Source organism: Lynx canadensis, chromosome E2, assembly GCF_007474595.2.
Source record: "Lynx canadensis isolate LIC74 chromosome E2, mLynCan4.pri.v2, whole genome shotgun sequence".
NCBI lineage: Eukaryota > Metazoa > Chordata > Mammalia > Carnivora > Felidae > Lynx > Lynx canadensis.
The window spans coordinates 193,700-216,904 of record NC_044317.1 but is presented as its reverse complement, the minus strand read 5'-3'; the positions used below and the strand labels follow the sequence as shown (position 1 = coordinate 216,904).

General features: G+C 48.7%; 1 protein-coding gene across 1 annotated transcript in view; it reads right to left on the bottom strand.

The window, feature by feature from the left end:
• The window catches only part of PRDM7 (PR/SET domain 7), a 34,409-nt gene extending 22,575 nt beyond the window's left edge, over positions 1-11,834 (bottom strand). Inside the window, exon 1 of the mRNA XM_030299199.1 lies at positions 11,680-11,834. Within this exon, the coding sequence (XP_030155059.1) occupies positions 11,680-11,834 (155 nt within the window). The remainder of the gene's footprint in view (positions 1-11,679) is intronic.
• Positions 11,835-23,205: the final 11,371 nt, after the last annotated feature.

Below are 23,205 nucleotides of genomic sequence, written 5' to 3'. Positions count from 1 at the left end.
GTAGTGTTGGAAACATTTAATTTTGCACAGCCTTATGCACTGGGGTACATTAGTTACATTTTGGGTAACACATCCATTCATTGTGATAACAATGTTGTCACATTCCCAGAAAGCAGTTTTGAAGTTTGTTTTGTTTTGTTTTGCTTTTTACATATGTGCCTTTAAATACTGTATTAATTCTACTACATTGTGGTCAAGCATTCATTCAATGAAACATGTCTCCTGTCAAATTACATGCAAGCAGCATGCACAAAAACATTTTCTTTTCTTTTTTTTTTTTAATTTTTTTTTCAACGTTTATTTATTTTTGGGACAGAGAGAGACAGAGCATGAACGGGGGAGGGGCAGAGAGAGAGGGAGACACAGAATCGGAAACAGGCTCCAGGCTCCGAGCCATCAGCCCAGAGCCTGACGCGGGGCTCGAACTCACGGACCGCGAGATCGCGACCTGGCTGAAGTCGGACGCTTAACCGACTGCGCCACCCAGGCGCCCCCACAAAAACATTTTCAAATGTGCATTTAGCATGGTTTTATTTTCGTTACATGGTGAATTTATTAAAATAACAGCTCTGAAGTTTGTACGCGAATAGCACTCGTAGAAACAACTATTGTATATTTAAATTCTGTTTTAAATGTATCGCATGGTGGTCACAGCATGGTAATGCGTGTAGAAGCTTCAACATGTTTACTAAGGTGAGATGAATGTAAAGATAAACAGAGAGGGTTAGGGTCAGGGTTTGGAGTTTAGGGGTCAAGGTTGGGGTCTGGGTCTAGTGGCTAAGGGTTAGGGTCAGGGTTAAACATAACTTGTCCCCTTCCTGTTCCTCATCATCTCTCCAGGATGCACAGGACTTGCCCAGGGTCACCCGTGAGGCAGAGATCAAGCTGGACCATGGGTTTTCTACTCTCCCCACCCCCATCCTGGGCTCTAATAGAAGAATGAAATGTCTGCTGGTTACGGTCTGTTTCAAATCCAGCCCAAACTCAGTCAAGAGCATGGAGGGCCTCAGAACTCATGCAGGTTCCTTCTGCCCTCCTTCCCTGGGAAGGGTGCTGCTGGCCCCAATCTGCGTGGGCAGTTCCAGGTTCCAGCATAGGTGTGACCCACGAGGATACATGGGAGACAGGTGTGGATTTATATAGCACTGGGTGCAGTGGTCTACCAACCCCTATGTGCAGCCTTCTTTCAGGCTGGTGGGGCCCTCCTAGCACTGGCTGGGTCCTTTGTCCTATCCAAGCGATCAGCAGTAGACTGTCAGGTCTCAGACAGAGCAACCCTTGGCCTCTGACCACCCAGGCAGGCATCTGTAGTCTTCAAGCTCAGACCAGCCTGGGTGTTGACAACCCCGGACTGTGTTCCTGGCAATTGAACAGTCCACGGGCAGTGTAGACAGTCCCACTAGATGTTTTCATTTCCAGCATTTGTGTGGTTGAAACAAGTGCCTCCTCCCTCACTTCTAGTCTCCCAAGAAAGATAATAACCCTCCAAATGTGAATGTGGCCTTGGCCACTACAGCCACACAGCAGACTGGCCCTGCGGTCCTTTGGCCTCCCAGTTGTAATGTAAACCTTTGACATGCATACTCATTAGGAGTCAAGGATATAGGACCAACTGTGTCTCTCACTGAAGCTGCATGGTCTCAGAGAGCCACATGCACGACCCAGGGACTGTGGCCTCCAGAAAGCCTGCAAAGTGTGGATTCCATGTTGTGGAATAATTCTTGAGCCTCTCATTGTTTCACTGAGCAATAATTTCCTTACCATCTTCACATTTGGTCTCTGCTCTTTGTAAAGGAGAGAGAAGAGACTGGAAAATGAGCTAGTTTGTTCTTTGGGGTTGGGTAATTAATGTGGCCGGGAGGCAGGTGTGACTCCTGGTCTCCCTCCTCCCAGGGACACGAGTGAGGTCTGTGTGCCCTCCGGTCTCTGAGCACAAGGATCCAATGCCCAATACAGGAGCCTTGGGTTTCCCACCAACAGCAAGGTTGCTTTTTCAGCAGGTGAAAGGGGACAGCAAGAGCACTGGACGGGCAGCTGCAGCCCCAGCCCTGAGTGAACCCCTTCCTTCCCTGGGCACGGCGGGTTCCACAGCTGCGCATTCGGCCATCAGTGATGCGGAATCTGCTGCTTTCTGAACCCTTCATCTGTTCTCATGCCCAGGTTCAGCACCTCCGCTTTCCTTTGGGAACTGCATTTCACTCACTTCCCATCCAAACCGCTCCAGAGGGCAGATCCCACACCCCGCGTACCTCAAAGACGGGCATACAACCAATCCAGCCAACCCCGTGCTCTACCCTCTGATGGCTCCAAGGATGAGAATGTGACCCAAGCCAGGCCAAAGGCACTTAAAGCCATGACTTTTCATGGAACCCAAGAGAAAGAGAAACTTTTCCCAGGAGAATGGACAGTGAGTGGGTGTCAGCCTGGAGTTGCTGGAGGCCCCAGATACAGTGAGAGAGACTGTGCCTGTGAGTGGGGCTGCCCCAAAGGCACTTAGCAGGATGGAGTATTGGAGAGGGTCCAGGTCACACTGGGAGAGTACGAGCCCCTGGACCAGTCAGGTTCAAACCCACTCTTAACTTGCTTCTTGCAAGTATTCATTTATTTCTACCATTGGAAAATATTAACTTGTTTTACTTTAGTAAGTGTGTCCAGTCCCTTGCCATCTAAAAAGTGCTGGCTGACTCATCAGAACCAATAATTCCGGAGACTCCCTGTGCATGGTATCCTCACTGGGCGGGCCATGGTTGGGGGAGACAAAGACAGTGGGTGGGGTCAGGTCTCAGGGGAGCTCCAGAACAGCTCTTTATCCCTGTTCGTTCTCTGTCCTGGGAAAGGAGAACCCCCAGAACAATGAGAGGAGAACCATCAGGAGTAGGAGGCTCTGGATGAGCGATCGGTCTGTTTGTATTTTCCTTATTTTAGGGTACATTTTGTTGATGTGTGTTTTTACTAGGAAGACACTCATCTCTAGCTTTCCAGTCTGATGCAGTAGGTTTCTCTTATTTGATCTTTAGTTTTGACTTTTTCTATTTTTCTACAGAATTGTCACAATTAATGAACAAATATTAATATGTTATAAGGTTTATTTTTGAGAGAAAGAGACAGAGAGATCATGGGGGAGGGGAGAGGGAGAGAGAGAGTCCCAAGGAGGCTCTCAGCTGCCAGTGCATAGCCCGACAACGGGGCTCAAACCCACTAACCATGAGATCATGACCAAGAGTCAGATGCTTAACCAACTGAGCCACCCAGGTGCTTTGATAGGTTGTTATTTACTAAAACTCATACTTTATTCAGGTTCCCTCTGTTCTACTTTTTCCTGCTCCAGTGTTGCCTGCTGGGCACCACATGACATGTATCCCCCACATCCCTTGAGGCTCTTCATGGCTCACATGGCTGCGACAGTCCCTCAGACTTGTCTTGCTTCAATGACCTTGGCAGTGTCGAGGAGGACTGGTCAGGTAATCCTCAGTGGGATTTACTGGGTGTTTGCCTCATGATTAGATTGGGGTTATGGGTTTTGAGGAAGCAGGTCACAGAGGTAAAGTGCTCTGTCATCACTGCATATTAAAGGAACATGCTCTGGAGGCTACTTATCACTTTCTGTGTTCACTTTGGTCGCCTGGCTGAGGCAGTGCTTGTCATGCTTCCCCACTGTGAATTACTCTTTCCCATGTGCGTATGATGTGTCTTCTTGAGCAGGAATACACTATGCGGAGCCCACAGTGTAGGAGAGGGGAGTTAGCTCCACCTCCTTGATGGATGGCTGAGTGTCTACATCTATTATGTGGAATTTGATAGGAGAGGTCTATTCAACCCATTTTTTAAAAAAATGAAATGTATTGTCAAATTCGTTTCTATACAACACCCACTGTTCATCCCAACAGGTGCCCTCCTCAATACCCATCACCCACCCTCCCCTCCCTCCCACCCCGCCATCAACCCTCAGTTTATTCTCAGTTTTTAAGAGTCTCTTATTCAACCCATTTTTTTTTTAAAAAACTATGTAATCTGTTAAAAATGTAACCAAGTAATTTAAAAGATCCCACTGGAACAATTAATGAAGCAGGCAGCGTCCCGTCTAGTAAACAGAAAGGAGCTCTTTGAGCTGTAAGGAAGGAAAGGTTTTTAAAGGCAGAGAGGGAATTGAAAAAAAGGAAATTACTAGCAGAAGATGCATTGTTTTAGGCAAGGTCACTCTTCCAAGGGGACCAGAAGGGGCCATTCAGTACATTTTCCAGGTTGACTGGTTAAAGGTTATCTGGGGCGTGTGTGTGTGTGAAACTGCAGTTAGGTTAGGTAGTAAGTCTTGCTTTGCTGGGTCTCTGAACATAAGTGACTCCACTTTTGGGACCGCAGTTTCATTTTTAACTATCTATCTATCTGTCTATATATCATCTATTTATTTTTTACAGTGAGGACAGCTGGGTAGTCATTTTAGGCTGTTGGTTATACTCTAGCACTACAGTGTTTGGTGGCTGGTTCATTTCTCCTTGGCCATTGAGAGTACTTTCCATTGGCTTCTGTTTTCCTTTGACATATTTCATGTGGGGTTTTTCTTGGTACTTTCTTACCTTCTGATACTGGCTCCTATATTTAATGTCTTAGTCCTGGTGTCAGCAGTTTCTTCAAGGAGCCCTGGTTCCTTTCATTAGAGAATGTATTAAAAAACTTAAATATGGGATCTAAATGTGCTCAGTGGACAATGCAAGGAAATATATGCATATATTCCAACCTATGTATATATACCTAATTATAAACGTTTCTATGTGGAACTGTCTGTATCTATATTAAGCTAAAGATCAGTTTTCACTGATGTCTCTAACCTGGTGATGTCTGGTGATGTCTCTAACCATATCTCATCACATGCACATTGTGATCTTCTCCCTTTGCTGGTCTGTAACTTCCCACTCCAGTAGTGAGAAACCTGGCTCCCATCATCTGCCATTTATGTAATTCATCGCTCCATTCCAGATCGCAGATGTGGTGTTTTCAGAACTGTTAGCTGCCACCCCGAGGGAAAGAACTTTATGAAATAGAGTCCACTGCTTATGTACAGTACATTTTTCCTTTTGTTCACAGATTCCATTCACTTCCAAAGTTACTTAGGTCAGCACGTTTTGCTACGTAACCATGAGCAAAACTACAGTTTTTTTTTTTTCATACGTTCCTAATACAGTTAGATTAATTGTCACATTCTGTACTCCATTGAAGGGGAGGAAGAAATTTTCCTCCTGCAAGATTCTTCCAGCTGGACTAAGAATTATATTGACATGAGACAGATTGAAAGGGGAAAAAAATCAAGGTGCACATGGGGGTCCCATAATGAAATTTAGACCCAAAGAAATAACAAAGGCAGGCAGTTTTTATACTTTGTGGACAAAGAGAAAGTAAACCTGTGATGAATTCACAGGACAAAGAAAACTTAACCTTGAGAGAGAGTAAGGAACTCTAAACAGAAATTGGGCTGTGGTAGTAACTTAGTAAAAAGTAACAAGGGTTGTTTATACAGCTTTCTGGGCTCTAAATTTCCCATCTCTGGTGATGTGGGAATCTCTTTACCACCTGGTACAGGGAGATCTTCACATGGAGATTGATGTCATGCTTCCAGGGGGACAGATGGGGTCTGAGTGTTCCTCTTACGTTGGCTATCTCTTAAGTAACTTTTATTGAAATGATCTATGTGCCAAAGTGGCACATTTGGGGCAGCCTGCCCTTGGGCCCTAACATCCTGTGACAATACTACATTCTAAATAACTTAAGTTTAGTGGATTATGGTTTACCCTTTGTGATGTAAAAATGTTTGGGTTTTGACAAATGCATTTTGGCAGGTAAAAATCACTCGAATATCATCAAATACTTCAACCACCCAACCCTGATCCTTTTATCATCTCTAGTTAGGTTTAGGGTTAGGTTTAGGATTAGGGTTAGGGGTTAGGGTTAAGGTCAGGTCAGGGTCAGGTTTGGGTTCGGGGTCGGGGTTAGGGTTAGTGTTAGGGTTAGACATAGAGTTACAGTAGGGTTAACGTTAGGGTTTGGGATTTCAGAAGGCTTTTAGGTTTAGGGTTACGGCTAGGTGTAAAGCCGTAAAGTTAGGATTAGTGTTAGTGTTAGGGCTATATGTATGGTTAGGGTTAATATTTAGGTTTGAGGGTTCGGGTTCCTGTAAAGTTTATGAGAAAGTCTATGCCAGAGGGACTCTTACTGTAAGTGCACTTAGTGGTGTCACCGAAGACGTATTTGGACCTGGGATAGTAGCTAAACGATGCTCCCTAGCCAGTCACGTCCTGACCTTCCAATCCCATTCCCAACATGAAGACCCTGAAACCTCATGTGGACGCCTCCTATTTATGAAATATCCGCCGGAGATACAGATAGGACACCTACTTCCTGTGCTGGAAGGAAGGGGCGTGGGGAAAAGCCTATATGGTCTCCAGCTTATTATTATTATATTGTCATATTTTGCATTGCAGGGTCCCATTAACCCCCTTGGATAATTGATGACATAGGAAATGGTCATTATTGCTGTAACTAGTTTAGACCAAGGGCTGTGGGACCCTTCTCTCCTCGGAGCTCATGGGCTCTCTGCCTGCTACCTAAATGCAGAATTGTGTTCTTTTGTCAGGTAACGAAGTGAGGAGACAGTGAGTAGGAAGAGGGCGGTGTCTTCCATGAGTGTCGAGTTGGGTGGGGAGGGTCCCAGATATGCCTTCTTATTTCAGGCAAGGAATGTTATGTTCAGAGCTCCTAAATAAGGTTAAATCTCGATTCTTTTTGGATTAGAGAGGAAGAACATGAAAATGTGAGCAACAAAGCCAACGGTAGTCCATTATTTGAATCATGTGTCCCCCACTTTGTCTTGGAAACAAAAGCGATTCAAGGAGTTCGTGCCCAGTCTCCACCCAACAAAATCCTGCTGAGGCATCAGTGGTCTTGTAGACCCTCTGCAGCAGATAAGATGAGGCCAGGTGCATGCAGGCAGGGCCAGCTGCAAGGACAGCTTCTCCGGGAGCTCCCCCAAATGGGGATCAGCCCGCACTTGGGACTTCCAGCTAATCTGGATCAGAACACTGTGCCGATGTGTCTGAGACTCAGCTGCACCTGTCAACAGGGTCCCCCAGGCTGGTATGTTTCTCCCACCAGAATTGTGAAATCTTCTGTCACCATGTACATTTGGGAAATGCCAGGAGCATCTCCTTGGGCTTCAGCCCCAGCACACTGGCCAGGACCCAGCAGCAGAAGCCTAGTGCAGATATGAGTGTAAGTGGTGGGGCTACCCGTCAAGCATCTGGCAGCTTCCCCTGGAGGGAAGTGCTAACCTGCCCTATTAGCGAGGACACATGAAAATAGGGGTCCCCCACCCCTTGCCAAAGTTCACCTGCCCCTGTTTGGACAATCACCTGTCTGGACAAGGAGGCCAGGACACCCTGCCTGCATGTTGGTAGTGGGGAAACCCGAGCCCTGGGGTGTCAGGGGCACAGCACCGGCTGCCAGCCACCTCTGCCCACCAGGAATGCTCCAAGCAGGGTAGGGTCTCTAACCAGACTTGATAAACAGAACATACAGACTGCGTGCTTTTTTGTGGGACTCCCGACACTCAGAACCCTGTCTCAGAGATTCATCTGTTTCCTGGCGCGGACCCTTCCTTTTCTGCTGCTGAGTGGTGTTCTACCACGAATGCACCGGGATTCCTTTGCCTTTCTACCTTTGTCCACTTGGATGGTTCTTAATTTGACGTTATAATAAAGCTGCTAGGAGCATTCTTGTACATGCCTTTGGTTGAACATGTGCCCTGATTTTGAGGGGTCTACACCCAGAAGAGGGACTGGCAGGTTAGAGAGCGTGTGCCTGTCTGCCTTGAGTGGTGCTGCTGAACCGATTTCCAAAGCAGCCGTACCGTTTCATGCCCCCGCCAGCTGCTCCACATCCTCCCCAGCACGCGGTATTGTCAACTCTAGAATTCTGGCGGGTGAGTAGTTTTCCACGTACGTTTATTACAGCGCCAATTACACTAGAGTGTTGGGGGGAGTTCCTAACTTGGCACTCCTATCTATTTCCCCTTCCTTAATGCAGTACACTTATAGCTGGGCCTGGGGTCACTCAGCTGGCGACTGCACGTCCCAGCTTCCCTTGCAGCTGCAAGCGCCCCGTGACTAAGTTCTGGTCAATGATATGTGACAGAGCTGATGCGTGCCACTTCCAGTCCCACTGAATCTGTGAGCATGCCCTTCCTCCCCGCAGATGCCATGCTGCCCAGGGTCGGCCTGTCCACCTCTGGCAATGTTATGCTAGAAGTAAATAGGTGTCCACCTTCGTTAAGCCACTGCATTTCAGGTCTCTTTATTACGGCAGCAAGCCATGCGCCCAAAGGATGCACTGTGATTGCACGTTCACCTGTGGCTCTAACACAGCGACACCTGTGCTGATTCTGTCTGTTCAGCCCCATCCTTTCGCCAGGGTGCCGTTCCCACCCAGCCCCGAGGTTCTCTGAGATGATGGGCCCACCCTGCCTGGGCGTAGGCAGGTGGCCCCGGTCTAACTGGTCATGGGTCCCCATCCTGTTTGGGGTTATAGTTCCATGGGTTGGGCATGAGACCCAACTGTAGTCCTCCCATTAGACTCTCAGTATGGTGAGAGAGTCTTTGTCATTACTGTGGATTGTGGCGGGAGAGGGAAACCAACACTCCAGCAGAACCAGAGACAATCAGACAGAGGACAGGAGGAAGCCCAACAATGGTGTCTCAGCTCCTGGATGAGCAGCACCTTTAGATGTAAGTGACCCAAGACTGTGAGCTGAACTGCTGCCACTTGCAACTAAAAGTCCCATCTCCTTCACTAATAATAAAATAAACATGTTTGGGAGCGATTTTATGTAAGTATTGTGTTAAGTGGTAAAGTCTGGAGACACCTTTAAAATGATAATTGTTTCTTGTTAATGTTTATTTACTTATTTTGAGAGAGGGCGTAAGTAGGGGAGAGGGGCAGAGGGAGGGAAAGAATCCCAAGCATGCTCTATGCTCAGTGCATAGCCCGATTCAGGGCTCAATCCCATGACCCCGGGATCGCCACCTGAGCCAAGATCAAGAGTCAGACGCTTAACCAACTGAGCCACCCAGGCACCCATAAAATAGCAATTCTTAATCTGGAGAGACTTTGGAGGTAAAATGGATGGGTGGTCCACTTATATGTGGATTCAAAAGTTTTCTGTGTGTGAATTTTTGAAAAATCATACCGTACAGTCCCGTAAATATACCGTCTCTTCCTGTGATTTCCTCAACGACATTTTCTTTTCTCTGGGTTACTTTTTCGTAAGATTTCAGCATATGATACAAACAACATGCACAATATGTACTAATGCACTGTATCAGTAAGGCTTCTGCTCAGCAGAAGTGGTTAGTGGTTAGGTTTGGGAAAGTCAGAGTTATTCATGGATTTTTTACTTCATGGGGGGTTGTTGCCCTAACCCTCACGTTGTTTGAGAACACATCAACATTGGTACATGTTACAGACCATCATTTTTGGAAGGAATAAAATTAGATGAGGGTATTTAGTAGAAAAGACCCCAAACCTGCCAAACCAGTGAGTGAATAGGCATTAGCATGAGATGCCCTGCTGACATGTAATCCTGCCTGATGTTGACATGAGGCAGACGGTTACTGTTCTTGTGTCTTTTGTGTAAGTTTTGGCAAATGTACACACCTGTGAGACCATCTCCATGATCCAGGACATTTCCTTCACCCCCAGAGTCCCCTCACATCCATTCAAAGTAAACCCCACCCCCTGCCTGCCATTTGCCAGACAAATATGCATCTGCCTTCCCTCCCTGTCCACCTGCTTTCCCTGTTCTCTGACCTTGGGGTCATGAGACGGGACAGTCTCTCTCTACAGGACATCTGAACCTCACTGTGACGTGGGGGATGTGCACCAGCAATTTGCTCGTGTCCATGTGGTCTCTCGTATGCACGGTCCTACCTCTTGTTTATTCATTTACTAGTGGATGGACACTGAGTGGTTTCCATGTTTGTGATGGTTGTAAATAAATGCCTTTAACAGTGGATAGTATGAGTTTAGAAAAAACGGATGTTTATTATTATAAGAAAGTAAATTATGCTCATACCACACATAGATATTTGAATAAAGGATAAAGAAGCAATATTTCTTCAGAGTCCCACTACTCAGTTGTAACCACCAGGCTATTTTGCTGTGTTTCTTCCCAAACTGTGCCATGTGTGTGTATGTACATAAAATCGTGATAATTGGGAAAGTAATGCAAATGTAATTTTGTTCTTGTCTTTTATTTTATTTTTATTTTATTTTTTTTCAACGTTTTTTATTTATTTTGGGGACAGAGAGAGACAGAGCATGAACGGGGGAGGGGCAGAGAGAGGGAGACACAGAATCGGAAACAGGCTCCAGGCTCCGAGCCATCAGCCCAGAGCCTGACGTGGGGCTCGAACTCACGGACCGCGAGATCGTGACCTGGCCGAAGTCGGACGCTTAACCGACTGTGCCACCCAGGCGCCCCTGTTCTTGTCTTTTATAATGAACATGAGTGTCTTAGTGTGGGTTTTCCGGGGAAGCATAACGTATAACATTTATTAAAAGGAATTGGCTCACACACTTATGGAGGCTGGGAGCCCCCTGACCTGCAGCCAGCCCACTGCAGACCCGGGAGCTGGTGATGTGTGTGGTGTGCATGTGTGTATGTGTGTGTGTGTGTGTGTGTGTGTGTGTGTGGTGTATCTGTGTGTGTATACCTGTGTGTGTACTATAAGGAATTGGCTCACACACTTATGGAGGCTGGGAGCCCCCTGACCTGCAGCTGCTGCAGACCCGGGAGCTGGTGGGGGGGGGGGGGTCAGAGCCTGAGCCAGGAAGCCCAGGAGCACAAGCAGAGCAGGTGCACATTCTGGTCCAGAGGCAGAGAAGCCCGGGTCCTGCTCAGCAGCCAGGCGGAGAGGGGTTTACTCCCCTTTCTGCTGTATTCAGGCCTCAGTGCACTGGACGAGGCCCACCCTCACTAGGGAGGGCAGATTCAGGTGTGAACCTCACCCAGAAGCACCTCACAGTTGCACCTAGAATGCTGTTTGGCACACAGAGAGATTGATTTTAGGACAAATCATTTACACAGATAGCCGTGTGGAAGGTATTCCGTTGCTAAACCGCCTTCTCAAAGACAGGGATTTTGTCTGTAAACTTCAGACCCAGAAAATTGACTGTTCTGCCAATGTGAGATAATTATCTGTCCTCCCTGAAGCAGAGTGCTGTTTCTCTGGAGCCCTGCCTCGCTGTGTGCCTGCGCTGGACGCCGTGTGCACAGTGAAGCCAGAGGCCCCCAGAGGAGACCGCCAGGAGCCTCGTGCGGACGCACAGGAACAGAGGCGGGGCAGTGTGGCACTGTGTCCAGAAGGGACCGGTGGGGCCCCGACCAGAGAAGCCTCCAGGCCTCCCTCCCCTCTGCTGTGGCGCAGGGGGCAGGGCTCACAGGCTCGCTGGGAAGTGCTCTTGCAGAGCATGGGATGGGGGCTTGCAGCATGAGAGAAGGAAGCTAGTTCTGAAAGCCTCAGTCTCCTCCCTGTGCCTTCACAGTGGGAGACGGAACATTCACCTCAGCATTGTGCCCACTGGGAAGAAGCATCACCACGTAGACCCCCTTCCACTTCTGCACAGGGCACACACTGTCTCTTGTTTCGCTGCTTCTCAAGGGCATCTGGGCCCCTGGAGAATCTCTCAGGACTGCACTGTGGGAGCACCTTGCGAAGCTCAGAGTCCTCAGGCAGTGGCACCTGCCCTTCCACGCATGCCGTGCTGCCTGTGATGCTTGAGCCCTGCATGCTGCCCACATCCAGGAAGTTTGAGGATTTTGCCCAGACCAGGTTGGGGAGGGGAGCCGCACCACCATGCCATTTGGCCTGGGCCCTGGAGACCCCCCCCCCCAACCCCTGCCTCACCATCTGCATGTTCTGTGGGATGTTGGTGTAGGGGGCATCCTGGCTCTGGGTGACACACCCCAGGACAGTAGAGAGCAGGGTCTGGCTTAGGCTGGGGCCTGACCCTGAGTCCAGGCGGTGCAGAGCCTTGCCCAAGGGGCTGCATGAACCCCTCAGTCTTCTCCTCATGGGGACAGGGGGCATTTATTTCTGCACCTCCTCTACCCTCAGTGAGTAGTGAGCCCAAGTTCAAGATGCCCACAGATCAGGTGTCTGTGAGAGCATGTTTCCTGGCTCCCAGACAGCACCTCTTTGCCGTGTCCTCACTTGGTGGAGAGGTGAGCGAGCTTTGTGGGGTCTCTTGGAAGGGCCCCACTCCCATCCATGGAGGATCCATCCTCCTCAACTAAGCACCTCCCACAGGCCCCTCTCCTAACACCATCATCTTGGGTGCTGGGATTCTAACACGAGCTTGGGGGGCACATGACCATTCAGACCATAGAGGTATGGCATCTCCAGCCTCACTCCCAGCTGTCTCATGAAGGGGTCTCCACCTTCCACAGACACTGCCTTCGGAAGTCCCAGATGAACTTGTCCTCTGTTCCCTGCAGTCATGTCTTCAAAGCCACAACCTTCCTCGTAGCCTCTCTGTTGGGGGTCAAGCTGCTGCATTGGCATATATTTCGGGTGCAATGTAGGCCAGGTGTTCATCTGAGCACTCAGGGCTGTGCAGGTATGCTGTGACCGGGAACCCTTGTCCCCATGCCTGTGTGATGGAGCCAGTGTGTGCCATTTGCCCCGGGCCCTTCCGGTTGTGGGACTTCTGCTCAGACTTGAGCTCTGGTCCCCATAAGCAGGAAAGGCTAATGTGACAGAGTGAGACTGGGCATGTTAATGTTTGCACCCCTGGATTCAGGTAATGTGCTCCTCTGTCTCATCCCCCCCTGCTTCTCACTGTGCCATTCAAATTTACTTAAAGAGCCTTGTGATTCCAGCATACTAGTTTGGTCGATGAGCCTTTGTGGTCCATGACCTCTGGGGTAGCTTGTCCGGCAATGCACCTGGAGGAGACAAAGCGGTGTCTTCACCACCTCCTCCAGCTGCAGCTCCTCCCGGTGCTCCAGAGGTGGAAGGAGACTTCCTGCCTGCCTTCGAGGGACCGTGCAATTATGGAGGCAACTGGCCCCAGAAAACAAACCCTGTGTTCTCCTTCTGTGAGTGGGACACAAGGTCTGGGCTGGCCCAGAAACAACTGTTCCTCAGGGTCATCAACCTCAGGAGATTAAATGTCACCTGGCGTGTAGGGCTGTAGCCTCTGTAAGATCAAGCATTTTGGGTAACAAGAGTTTGGCACAGCCAGTTGGTCACATATGTGCATGTGACCATGTGACATGTTTGTGGATAACCCAGACATCCTGAGGCCCTAAGTAGCCACACGACGTCCAGATAGTCACCGTGATGGCATGACTTTGCATGCAGGTGCAGTCCTCAGGCACCGCCTCCTGACTGCTTGCTCTCTTCTCTGCTGTGTTCTAAAAAGTGAAGCTGCAGGATGGCTGGAACCTACACCATGGAAGGTAGGAGGTGGTTGCTCTTGAGGAGAGGCATGCTGGCCGCAGTGACACGAGCAAGAGATGGGGAAACCGTGAGCAGCAGATCCAAGAAATAAAAAAGCCAGTAGATGGGTAAGGGGGTGTCAGGGCTGCTTCCTGGGGAACCTCATTGCTTTACTGTTCAATGAGCCATGGCTTGGCCTTCCAGACATGTGTGCCAAAGCCCCAGTGGGACCTGGGATTGCCCAGGCATCTCTACCGTGTGCTCACCAGCCATAACTCAAGCTTGTGTCCTTCTCACCTTCAGAGGATCAAGGGTATCGGTGGTCCTTGCTAAGTACATCCTATGTCTTCACAAGTTTGCAAACATCACAGTTTGCCGGGAGTGACACTGGGGACCTGGATTCTTGATGCAGTACTTTCTGACTTCAAGATGTCTATTCATTGGCAACCTGGTGAATTTTGTAAATAGGGCCCATGTTTGTTAATTCAGCTGCATCGAAGTTAATAGGATCGAATAAGGTCCTTTCATAATATGTTAGTTGACATCAAATCCAATGAGATACTTCTGAAAATCTGAGTTGACCGAGAAGGCTTTTCCAGAAAACGAGCCCTGATTCATGAAGCAGCAACTCAAAGATTTGTCTTGTAGTTGAGACCCTTCCTATAAGCTCCCCTCCCATGGCTTGTGTCAGGTCTCCTGCTGCTGCCAAGCAGGGATCAGCCCCAGGGCTGGCCTCCTGTCCATGACATTGTACTCGGCCTCAGCACAAGCAGATGGACTGCTGGCATGGAGTCTGGAACCGGGAACTAACAGAATCTGATCCCAGATGTAATTTCTAATGGGATCCAGGGTGCAGAGCAGAGCCACAAGTTACACGGGGCTGGTGTAGAGAGATGTCCATGGTTTTGGAACAACCCCTGGACACCCTGATCCCACCTCCTCCTGCCACCAGCAGATACTGAGAAATTCCATTCCAGGTCAGTGAGGGGCATCAGCCCAGGGACGTGGAGGGCAGCAAGTTGTCCCCAGCTCTGACTGCTCCCCACTGTGGGCCCATCCATGGCAGCATCAAGGCATCTTTGGCCTCAACCACTGTTTCAGGAAAACGCTTGAAAAAGTCAATCTCAGCATTTATTTCCAGGGTTCCAAACCACATCTGAGGAAGGAAAGATCGGCAACAATGCAAAGAGAGCCTCTCAGCCCAGCCCTGCTCTCCAGCCCTGAGGTCCAGGGGTCCAAGGGTCCAGAGGGAAGGACTCATGGGGTTGAGTAAGACAGTCTCCTCAGCATTGACTCCACAGGGGTGTCACTTTCTTGGCTTATCCCCCTCTAGCCCGCAGATATCCAACAGAATATGTGGGCTTTCCGGAAACTTGAGGGCTGTAGTGGGTGGTGGGGGCATTTTAGGCCCGTGTTTTTGAGGAAAGATGCCGCATGGTTAAGACCCCGGGCCTGGGTGCTCTGGGGATGGGCAGGCTGTAGGTGTGTTCAGAGGTCATGGCAATGCTCAGGGCTGTGTGGTCAGTGGTGGGCCTGGGTTCAGTGGGCCCCCTGCAATGCCCTTCCTGCACAGAGTGGGGCTTTTCTGTCTCTGTAACCCCAGTGACTGGCTGGGGCCTGTGCCAAGGTAGGCACTTAGGAGGTGTTAAAAATAGAATATTAGAACTAGTCCAGCCCAGTACGCTGCTCCCGCCTACCCAAGCCGCTCTGGTATCTCCCTTGATGCCTGCTTGGCATGATGTATCTGGAGGACCAGTGCCTGGGCAGAAGCTGTGCCCATCGGTGGTCAACAAGAATTCCTTGAATGCCTGATGTGTTAAGGAACTTGTCTGATCCCAATGTGAAGGGTGAGGAGACAGTTGTTGGGGTGGGGGGTGGGTCAGAGTGAGTAGGGGAAGGGATCGGATTCAATGGCTGGAATCCCCCAAGACTCTGATACTTGGAGGGGCCCAGAGATGGTGTTCATGGGTAAGGCGTGCACCTTCCCTCCCAGCCCATTTTATCCCTCTCTGACCCACCTCTCAGAAGCCTTCATGGGAGGGCCCCGTTGTAGGTAACCTCTGATACGTCTGATGACCAAGGTGTCACCTGGATCACATACTTTGGCAAGGGGTTCCCAATCAGGATTCTGTCCCTAAACCATGAGATGCATGTGCAAACTTGGAACACCCCTCTCCAGGATAACATCCTCAGTCAGGACTGAGAGAGGAGCCCCCTGGCACGGAAGTGGGTGCTTGGTCCTCATGCCCTCAGAACAGGGCCTTTCCCACGTGCGAGGGAGGCACTTGGTATGTTGTCCATCACTTCCCCGCTCTCTGGTCCTTGCCTCTCCCCACAGGGGCCCTTGCAGGAAAAGCTTCTTAGGGTTCATCCCTTTCAATTTCCCTCTTCCTTCCCTCATTGAGGAAAGTTCTGAAGCACATTCTCTTGTTCCTTTGTAAAATCATTGTTTCAGAGTTGGAAACATCACCAGGAGACAGCTGAGTCCAGTGTTGTCTTTGCTGATACTTAATCAGGGGAGCTCAAGAGGCAATCAGAACCACTGCAGGTCCCGCCAATGTCCTCACTGGAATGAATACCACCATCAGGACATCAGGACTCATTGACTTCAGGACAGCCCTGCCCTCCGTACTGGTGCTCCTCCTTCCTCTTAACTGTTGTGGGTTTTTAGTTAGTTGTTGTGTGGTGTGAAAGATAGGGGTCTGGTGTTATGCTTGGGGCTGTCCAGTTTTCCCAGCACCATTCATTGAAGAGACTGTCTTTTCACCATTGTGTATTGTTGGTTCTTTTTGGGGGAATTAATTGACCACATATGTGTGGATTTGCTTCTGGGCTCTGCATTCTGTTCCATTGGTTGTCTCTTAGCCCATAACATACTGTTGGTTACTGTAGCTTTGTAATATAGCTTCAGATCAGGGAATGTGATGCCTCCCGGTTGGTTCTTCTTTATACAGATACTTTGGCTATTTATGGTCCTCTGTGGTTTCATACACGTTTTAGGATTTTTCTAGTTCTGTGCAAAATGGTACTAGAATGTTGATCAGGAGGGATTACATTGCATCTGTACATCACTTTGGATAAAATGACAATTCTATAATATTCATTTTTATAATCCAGGAACACATAATATCTTTCCATTTCTTCATCTATGTCTTACCATTTTCATGGTATACGTTTTTCATGTCTGTGGTTAAGTTTTTTCCTAACTGTTTTCTTAACTTCTTTTGATGGTTCATTATGAGTTTGTCCAATGTAATGATTTTTGTATCTTGATTTTGTATACTACAATTTCACTGAGTTTGTTTATTTGTTTTAACTTTTTTTTTTTTTTTTTTTTTTTTTTTGGTGGAGTGATGTGGTGGAAGATGGGAACTCAAAATGGCATGTTTCTACCATATCCTAGGTCATTCACAACATCCACAGCATAGTGGCCACTAATATAATTCTACCACGGTGTCCTTTAGTAATGTGTTGCATCTTGTGAACTGTGTCCAGGTAGGGTTTGGCCTCCACCATGAAATTTGATGTGTTCTACACTTTTCTGGTATGTTACTAATATACCAGATTAATATACCAGTTGTTTTGAGAAGTAGTGTAGTTTCCATGAATTTCCAACATATAGAAAGTCTGTCATAGCAGTAGAAATACTCTTTATCTCTACACTCGGCTTCACCAGCTTTCTTTTTACACAGTTGCTACTTCTTATGACATACTTCTTTGTTTTTTACTCAAAACATGACACCTTCCCCAGGAACTGTCATAGAACTCCCACACAGGGAAATCATTATGGTTTCTTCATTGTAATCTAATCCAGAGGCAACTTCAACTGTCATCACCTGCCCAAACTCTGTGACAATGACTCTTCCTGTTGTGACCCACTTTACTGTTCTTGAGACTTTCACTCACTTCACAACCATGATGGATTTAAAGATCACAGAGGGCTCCAATCTGGGCAGGCTTTTCTGTGTGGCTTCTGTAATTTAGTATGTTTTCCATTTTCTTTCATGTCATGATATGTTTTAGTACTTCAGTCATGACTTTGTGGTTCAATTTACAAAACATAATAGTAACCATTTAGAAGATTTTTTGTAAAGTTTTTAAAACGTTTATTTATTTTTGAGAGAGAGAAAGAGAGAGAGAGAGAGAGAATGAGTAGTGGAAGGGCAGAGAGAGAGAGACAGAATCTGAAGCAGGCTCCAGGTTGGCTTTGTGAAACATGGAGCCATAAAGCCCCTTGGAAATGTTGGCCTGATACTTTGCTTACAGAGTTCCCAGCAGGCTCACCAGGTGAGTAAAGAAGGTCACTTCCTGGCAGGGGCAGGAACCTCAGGATATCTTGGGGACCTCATGAAGAGGAATTCGCTCAATTCTACAGGTATTGCAGGCCTGTCTGATAGCAAGTATTTGGCTTGGCTTCTGGCCTGGAGAGGCTACTAAAAGTTCAACCCGGAGATTCCTTATAAAAGGTTCCAACAAAGCAAACTTTAAATTTTTTTTTTTTTCAACGTTTATTTATTTTTGGGACAGAGAGAGACAGAGCATGAATGGGGGAGGAGCAGAGAGAGAGGGAGACACAGAATCGGAAACAGGCTCCAGGCTCTGAGCCATCAGCCCAGAGCCTGACGCGGGGCTCGAACTCACGGACCGCGAGATCGTGACCTGGCTGAAGTCGGACGCTTAACCGACTGCGCCACCCAGGCGCCCCAACAAAGCAAACTTTAAAAGATCCTCATGATCAGTCGCTATTCCTGCTGAGCTTATGTAAACAATTAGGCCAGATTTGTTAAGACTGGACTTGTTCTACAAATGCATTGGTCTCAATTTGGCTATCTTTGGAAGGGGGGGGCGTTTAGAGGGAAAACTATGTTTCAACAACGCACAGTTATGGATGTTAAATTCTAGTTCTGTTTGCCTTTAAATGTTTGTTGTTTGCCTAAACGAGACAACTTGAGGTAAACTTCAGAAAAATTGTCACAGTATTTCACATATAGACAATCTTCTGTGCTTGTTATTCTGTGGGGATAATAATAAGACCCCATGGGCATATGATTATTTAAACAACTGGAAAACAGGATGGATCTCTAAATATGCAAACCATATCTTCCCTAAACCTGATCTGACAGTTCCCAGAAACCCGCCCCTTTTGAAGACTTGGAGGTTTACAGACATACAACCAAATAGAGGATTCAGTTTCAGGTATCAACCCATGGGTCCATCACTCCAGAGTTAAGAAGGCCAACTCAGAGGAACCCTCAACCTGGTGAAGTGATCCAGATCCAGTCAACCCGCTTAAACTGACCCTCAACAAGACACTGGCCCCTGACATCTCCAGCCCTGCTCCAGCCACACCCCAGAAGCTGGCTGGCCTGCACACGGCAGAAGCTTGAGGAATCAATCTTGTGACCATTGGCCCCTGTAAACTAAATACCCTGGTACGTTTTATTGAAAACACTGTTTCTCGCCAAACTGTAGCACGTATCTTAGCCTTCAGAGGGTACCAACCCCTAGAGCAAAAAGTGATGCCTAATAAAAGATTTTTAAGAAGGCGTTAAAGGGCTGAATGTTGGGAAAATGAATAAAGTTTTACACCATAAGATGGCCAATGGGACTAAAACAAGCTCTGGTCTCTAGCTCGGAGACCCCTCTTCCGGGTTCTTCTTGCCCTGTTTGCTGGGGGCGCAAAAACCCGTCACAGATATGGAAGCTGACAACTATAAATTCCCCTTCCCCCCTTCATTCAGGGCTCAGATCTCTGGAGAAACAGTCTCCTCTGAGCCTGCCAGTGTTAAATAAATCTCCAACCCACCAAGATCTCCTAGTGCCGCTTGGTTTTTCTGCCAGCGTTCCAGCCTGGTTCTGTAACAGCACCAGCCAGGAAGACACAGGAAAAGACAACAAAATAAGGTTCATGTTATAGGAAAGAGAAGCTAAACATAAAACAAAAACAAAAACAAAAAACTTCGGTAATTTTCCTTCAGTCCATTACTGTCATTTGAAGAGAGATTTGAGGTCTTCCACTGGTTCACAGGAATTAGAATGCGTGTCAGCTTGCATACTAGATTCCTGTGAGGAAGGTCCAGGTTTAATTCTCGATATGTGAGTCCATGAAGAATGGCCTTCTAATTTTACTATAGTGGAAGTACATAATATAACCCAGTAAGGGCACCTTCCGTTTTGGAGTTAAAACCCCTGCTGTATTGGACTTCCAATCCTTTAAATATATCATGTCTCCTGCGTTTATATGGGGTGGGTTTCTGGTAACTGTCAGATCAGGATCAGGAAGGCTATGACTTGCATATTCATTTAGATATGTATCAGTTAACCTGGCCTCAAGTGAATAATTAAATAAAGCACTATATTTATAGTTTGTATTTATATTTATAGTGTAGACTATTTATAGGTCTACAGTGAGAAAAGACTTTCCATATGCAACTATTGGAGGAGTCCATCCCATTTTTAGTTGTTTAAGCAATCATATGCCCATGAGGTCCTGTTACTATCTGCACAGAATAACAAGCAAGAAGACTGTCCATACCTGTGCTATTGTGACAATTTTTTTTTCGAGTTTATCTCAAGTTGTCCAGCTTAGGCAAACAGTATTTGTAGACTATCAGAACTAGAATTTTATTTATTTATTTATTTACTTAAAAAATTTTTTTTTTCAACGTTTATTTATTTTTGGGACAGAGAGAGACAGAGCATGAACGGGCGAGGGGCAGAGAGAGAGGGAGACACAGAATCGGAAACAGGCTCCAGGCTCTGAGCCATCAGCCCAGAGCCCGACGCAGGGCTCGAACTCACGGACCGTGAGATCATGACCTGGCTGAAGTCGGACGCTTAACCGACTGCGCCACCCAGGCGCCCCTCAGAACTAGAATTTTACATCCACGACGGTGCATTATTGAAACATAGTTTTTCTCTTTCAAAACCCTCATTTCCAGAAGAAGCCAAATCAAGACTAATTCATTTGTAAAACAAGTCCAGTTTTCACAAACTTGGCCTCATTATTTACATAAGCTCAGCAAGACTAGTGATTGATCATATAGATCTTTGAAAATTTGCTTTGCTGGAACCTCTTTCAGAAGGAACCTTTAGATTGAAATTCTAGTAGCCTCTCTAGGCCAGAAGCCAAGTCAAGTACTTGCCGTCAGACCTGCCTGCAAAACCTCAGCTTTGGGTAGATTCCTCTTCATGAGGTCCCCACAGTATCCTGAGGTTCCTGCACCTGCCAGGAAGTGACTTCTTTACTCACCTGATAAGGCTGCTGGGAACTCTGTAAGCAAGGTATCAGGCCAACATTTCCAAGGGGCCTTATCGGCATCATGCTTCATAGTCAATCTTAGTTTCTTAACGATGCTACCATTCTGGCCAGGGTACTAACTTCCAGCCGTAGGGCAGGCTTTCTCCTCCCCGTAGAGTAGCCACGGTTGAGGGGATAGCAGCCTGAGTGATCAACATGAAAGTGTTGCAATAACACCATACTTCTCAAAAGGCCCTGAAATGAGGGTAAAGGAAGGAAAGAGTATGCATCAAGTTTGCACCAGCCCAGAATCCAGATGAAAAGACTCATTGCCCCACATCATGGGTGCCATATAAATGATGAAGTTTTTGGGGTGATAGTGGGGTTCTCAGGGTCTGGAACCCATGCCAAGAAAGAATTCTTGAAGACGTCTTTGGTGCAAAAAGGTGATTTTATTAAAGCACAGGGACAGGATCCGTGGGCAGGAAGGGCTGCCCCTTGTGTTTGCATTTTAAATTTATCTACAGTTTCCAGTGGATTTTGGTGTAGGTTGTAAAGTTTGTGTGTACATTTCACTTCATATGGTTTCCAATTAATTCTTCCTTAACTATTTTTGGCGGAGTCGGGGGATAGTGGGCTCCACTTAATTTTCAATTTCCAAGATGTCATGGATTCAGCGGGCGGCCAGGAGGGGGCGCTGCCTTCACGGACCTGCGAGCCCAGCGTGTCCTGCACTACCGCCACCGCCTGCAGGGGGCGCCTGAGCCCCGCTCCCCGACGCCGGCGCCCGCACGCGCATTCAGCCCGCCTCCTGACTTCCTCAGGACCCGCGCTGGGGGGGTATTCGGGGGGATGTGGGGCCGCCGCTGCAGGGACTGGAACCGGGTCTCCTGAGGACCCGCTGTGGGGGCTTCGGAAGATGTGGGCCGCGTCTACACTGTCAGAAGCCCCGCCTCCTCAGGACCCGCTGTGGGGGATTCCAGAGGAGGTGGGGCCGCGTCCAAGAACACGGTCTCCTCAGGACCCGATGTGGGGGGATTGAGGAGGACGTGGGGCGGCGTCCACGCCGACAAGAACCCGTCTCCTCAGGATCCGCTGCAGGAGGAGCAGGAGGAGAAAGCGAGGCCGGGGGAGGAGGAGCTTCCGGAGCGGGGACGCTGAGGGGGGTTGGTGTTCAGGGGACCCGGAGGGGGAGGGGCCCGGCGCGGCATCGTGCGCGGTGACACTGTGTCCCCGAGGGGGCTGTGCACGCGGCCGTCGGGTCTTCCCGCTTCGGGCTCCGGGGCCGCGGGGCCGCGCGTCCGTGTTCCTGCTCCGCGCCGACTCGGTTCCCGCAGCGTCCTCGCGCGGTTCGCGGTCCGGGAGCAGGTGCCCGGGCGGTGCTCGCGCTCCCGCCGCTCTGGTCCCGCGGGGTCCCTCCCGCCTCCGCGCGCGGGTCGGGGTGTCCGTCCCGTGTCCGCGACGGCGTCGTGGGGAATTGGGTGCGACGGCCCCGCATCTGCAGGTCGCCCCGGGCAGGACGGACGTGGTCACTGGGGTCGGTTCCTCCGCGTCCAGGGGCACAGAGTGGTGGCTTTGCATCCCTGAGCGACTTCCTCCGTTTCTGTCCCCAGTGTCCTGTCCTCAGAGAGCAGGCCTGTCGCCTCCTGGCTTAGATTTCCTCCCGGGCACGCCGTTGCGGTTGTACGTGGGACCGTCTCTTTCCGGCGGGTGGTCGGGAGTGTGTAGACGTGCACGTGGTGTTTGTGTGTTGATCTCGTAGCCTGCGGGTGCGGTTACTTATTAGTTCTGTTTACCTTAAATAGAGCGCCGCCGGTTCTCAGCAGCAAAACGGGTGTGTTTGGCAGGAAGAGAGTATTCGTCCTCCTGTGACTGGCGTATTTCCCTCCGCACGACGACTGCAAGCCTCAGCCCGTGTCGCGGCAGGTGTCAGAAGTCCCGCCCTTGGTGAGGCCGAGCCCATTCCGTCGCGCAGAGAGCGCATCCTGTTTATTTATTCGTCTGGCCGCGGTCGCTCGGGTTGCTTCCACGTTTGGGCTCCTGGGAAGAGGCTGCTCTGAACCCGGGAACAGGAAATGTGGGCTCAAGGCTTCGCTTTCAATTTCCGGGCGTGTGTGCAGAGGTGGCGTCTGTGTCAGCTTCCTGAGGAGCCACGTACTGTTCCCTGCGGCCGCGCCGTGTTACTTCATTCCTTTAGGGGACGGAATACTATTGCCTTTCACGGGTCTGCCCCAGTTTGTTCATCCGTTCACCCACCGCGGGCCATTTGCATAGTTTCTACCATTTGACTATTGTGAGCAGGGCTGCTGTGTATGTTTGTGCACGTGCTCTTTTTTTCAACTACTGTTTTCAATTCATCCGGATACCCATCTCGGAGTAGAGTTGCTGAGCCATATGGTAATTCTGTGTTTTTATCTTTTTGAGGAAATGCCAAACTGTTTTACACACAGACTGCACCACTTTACATTTCCACAAGCA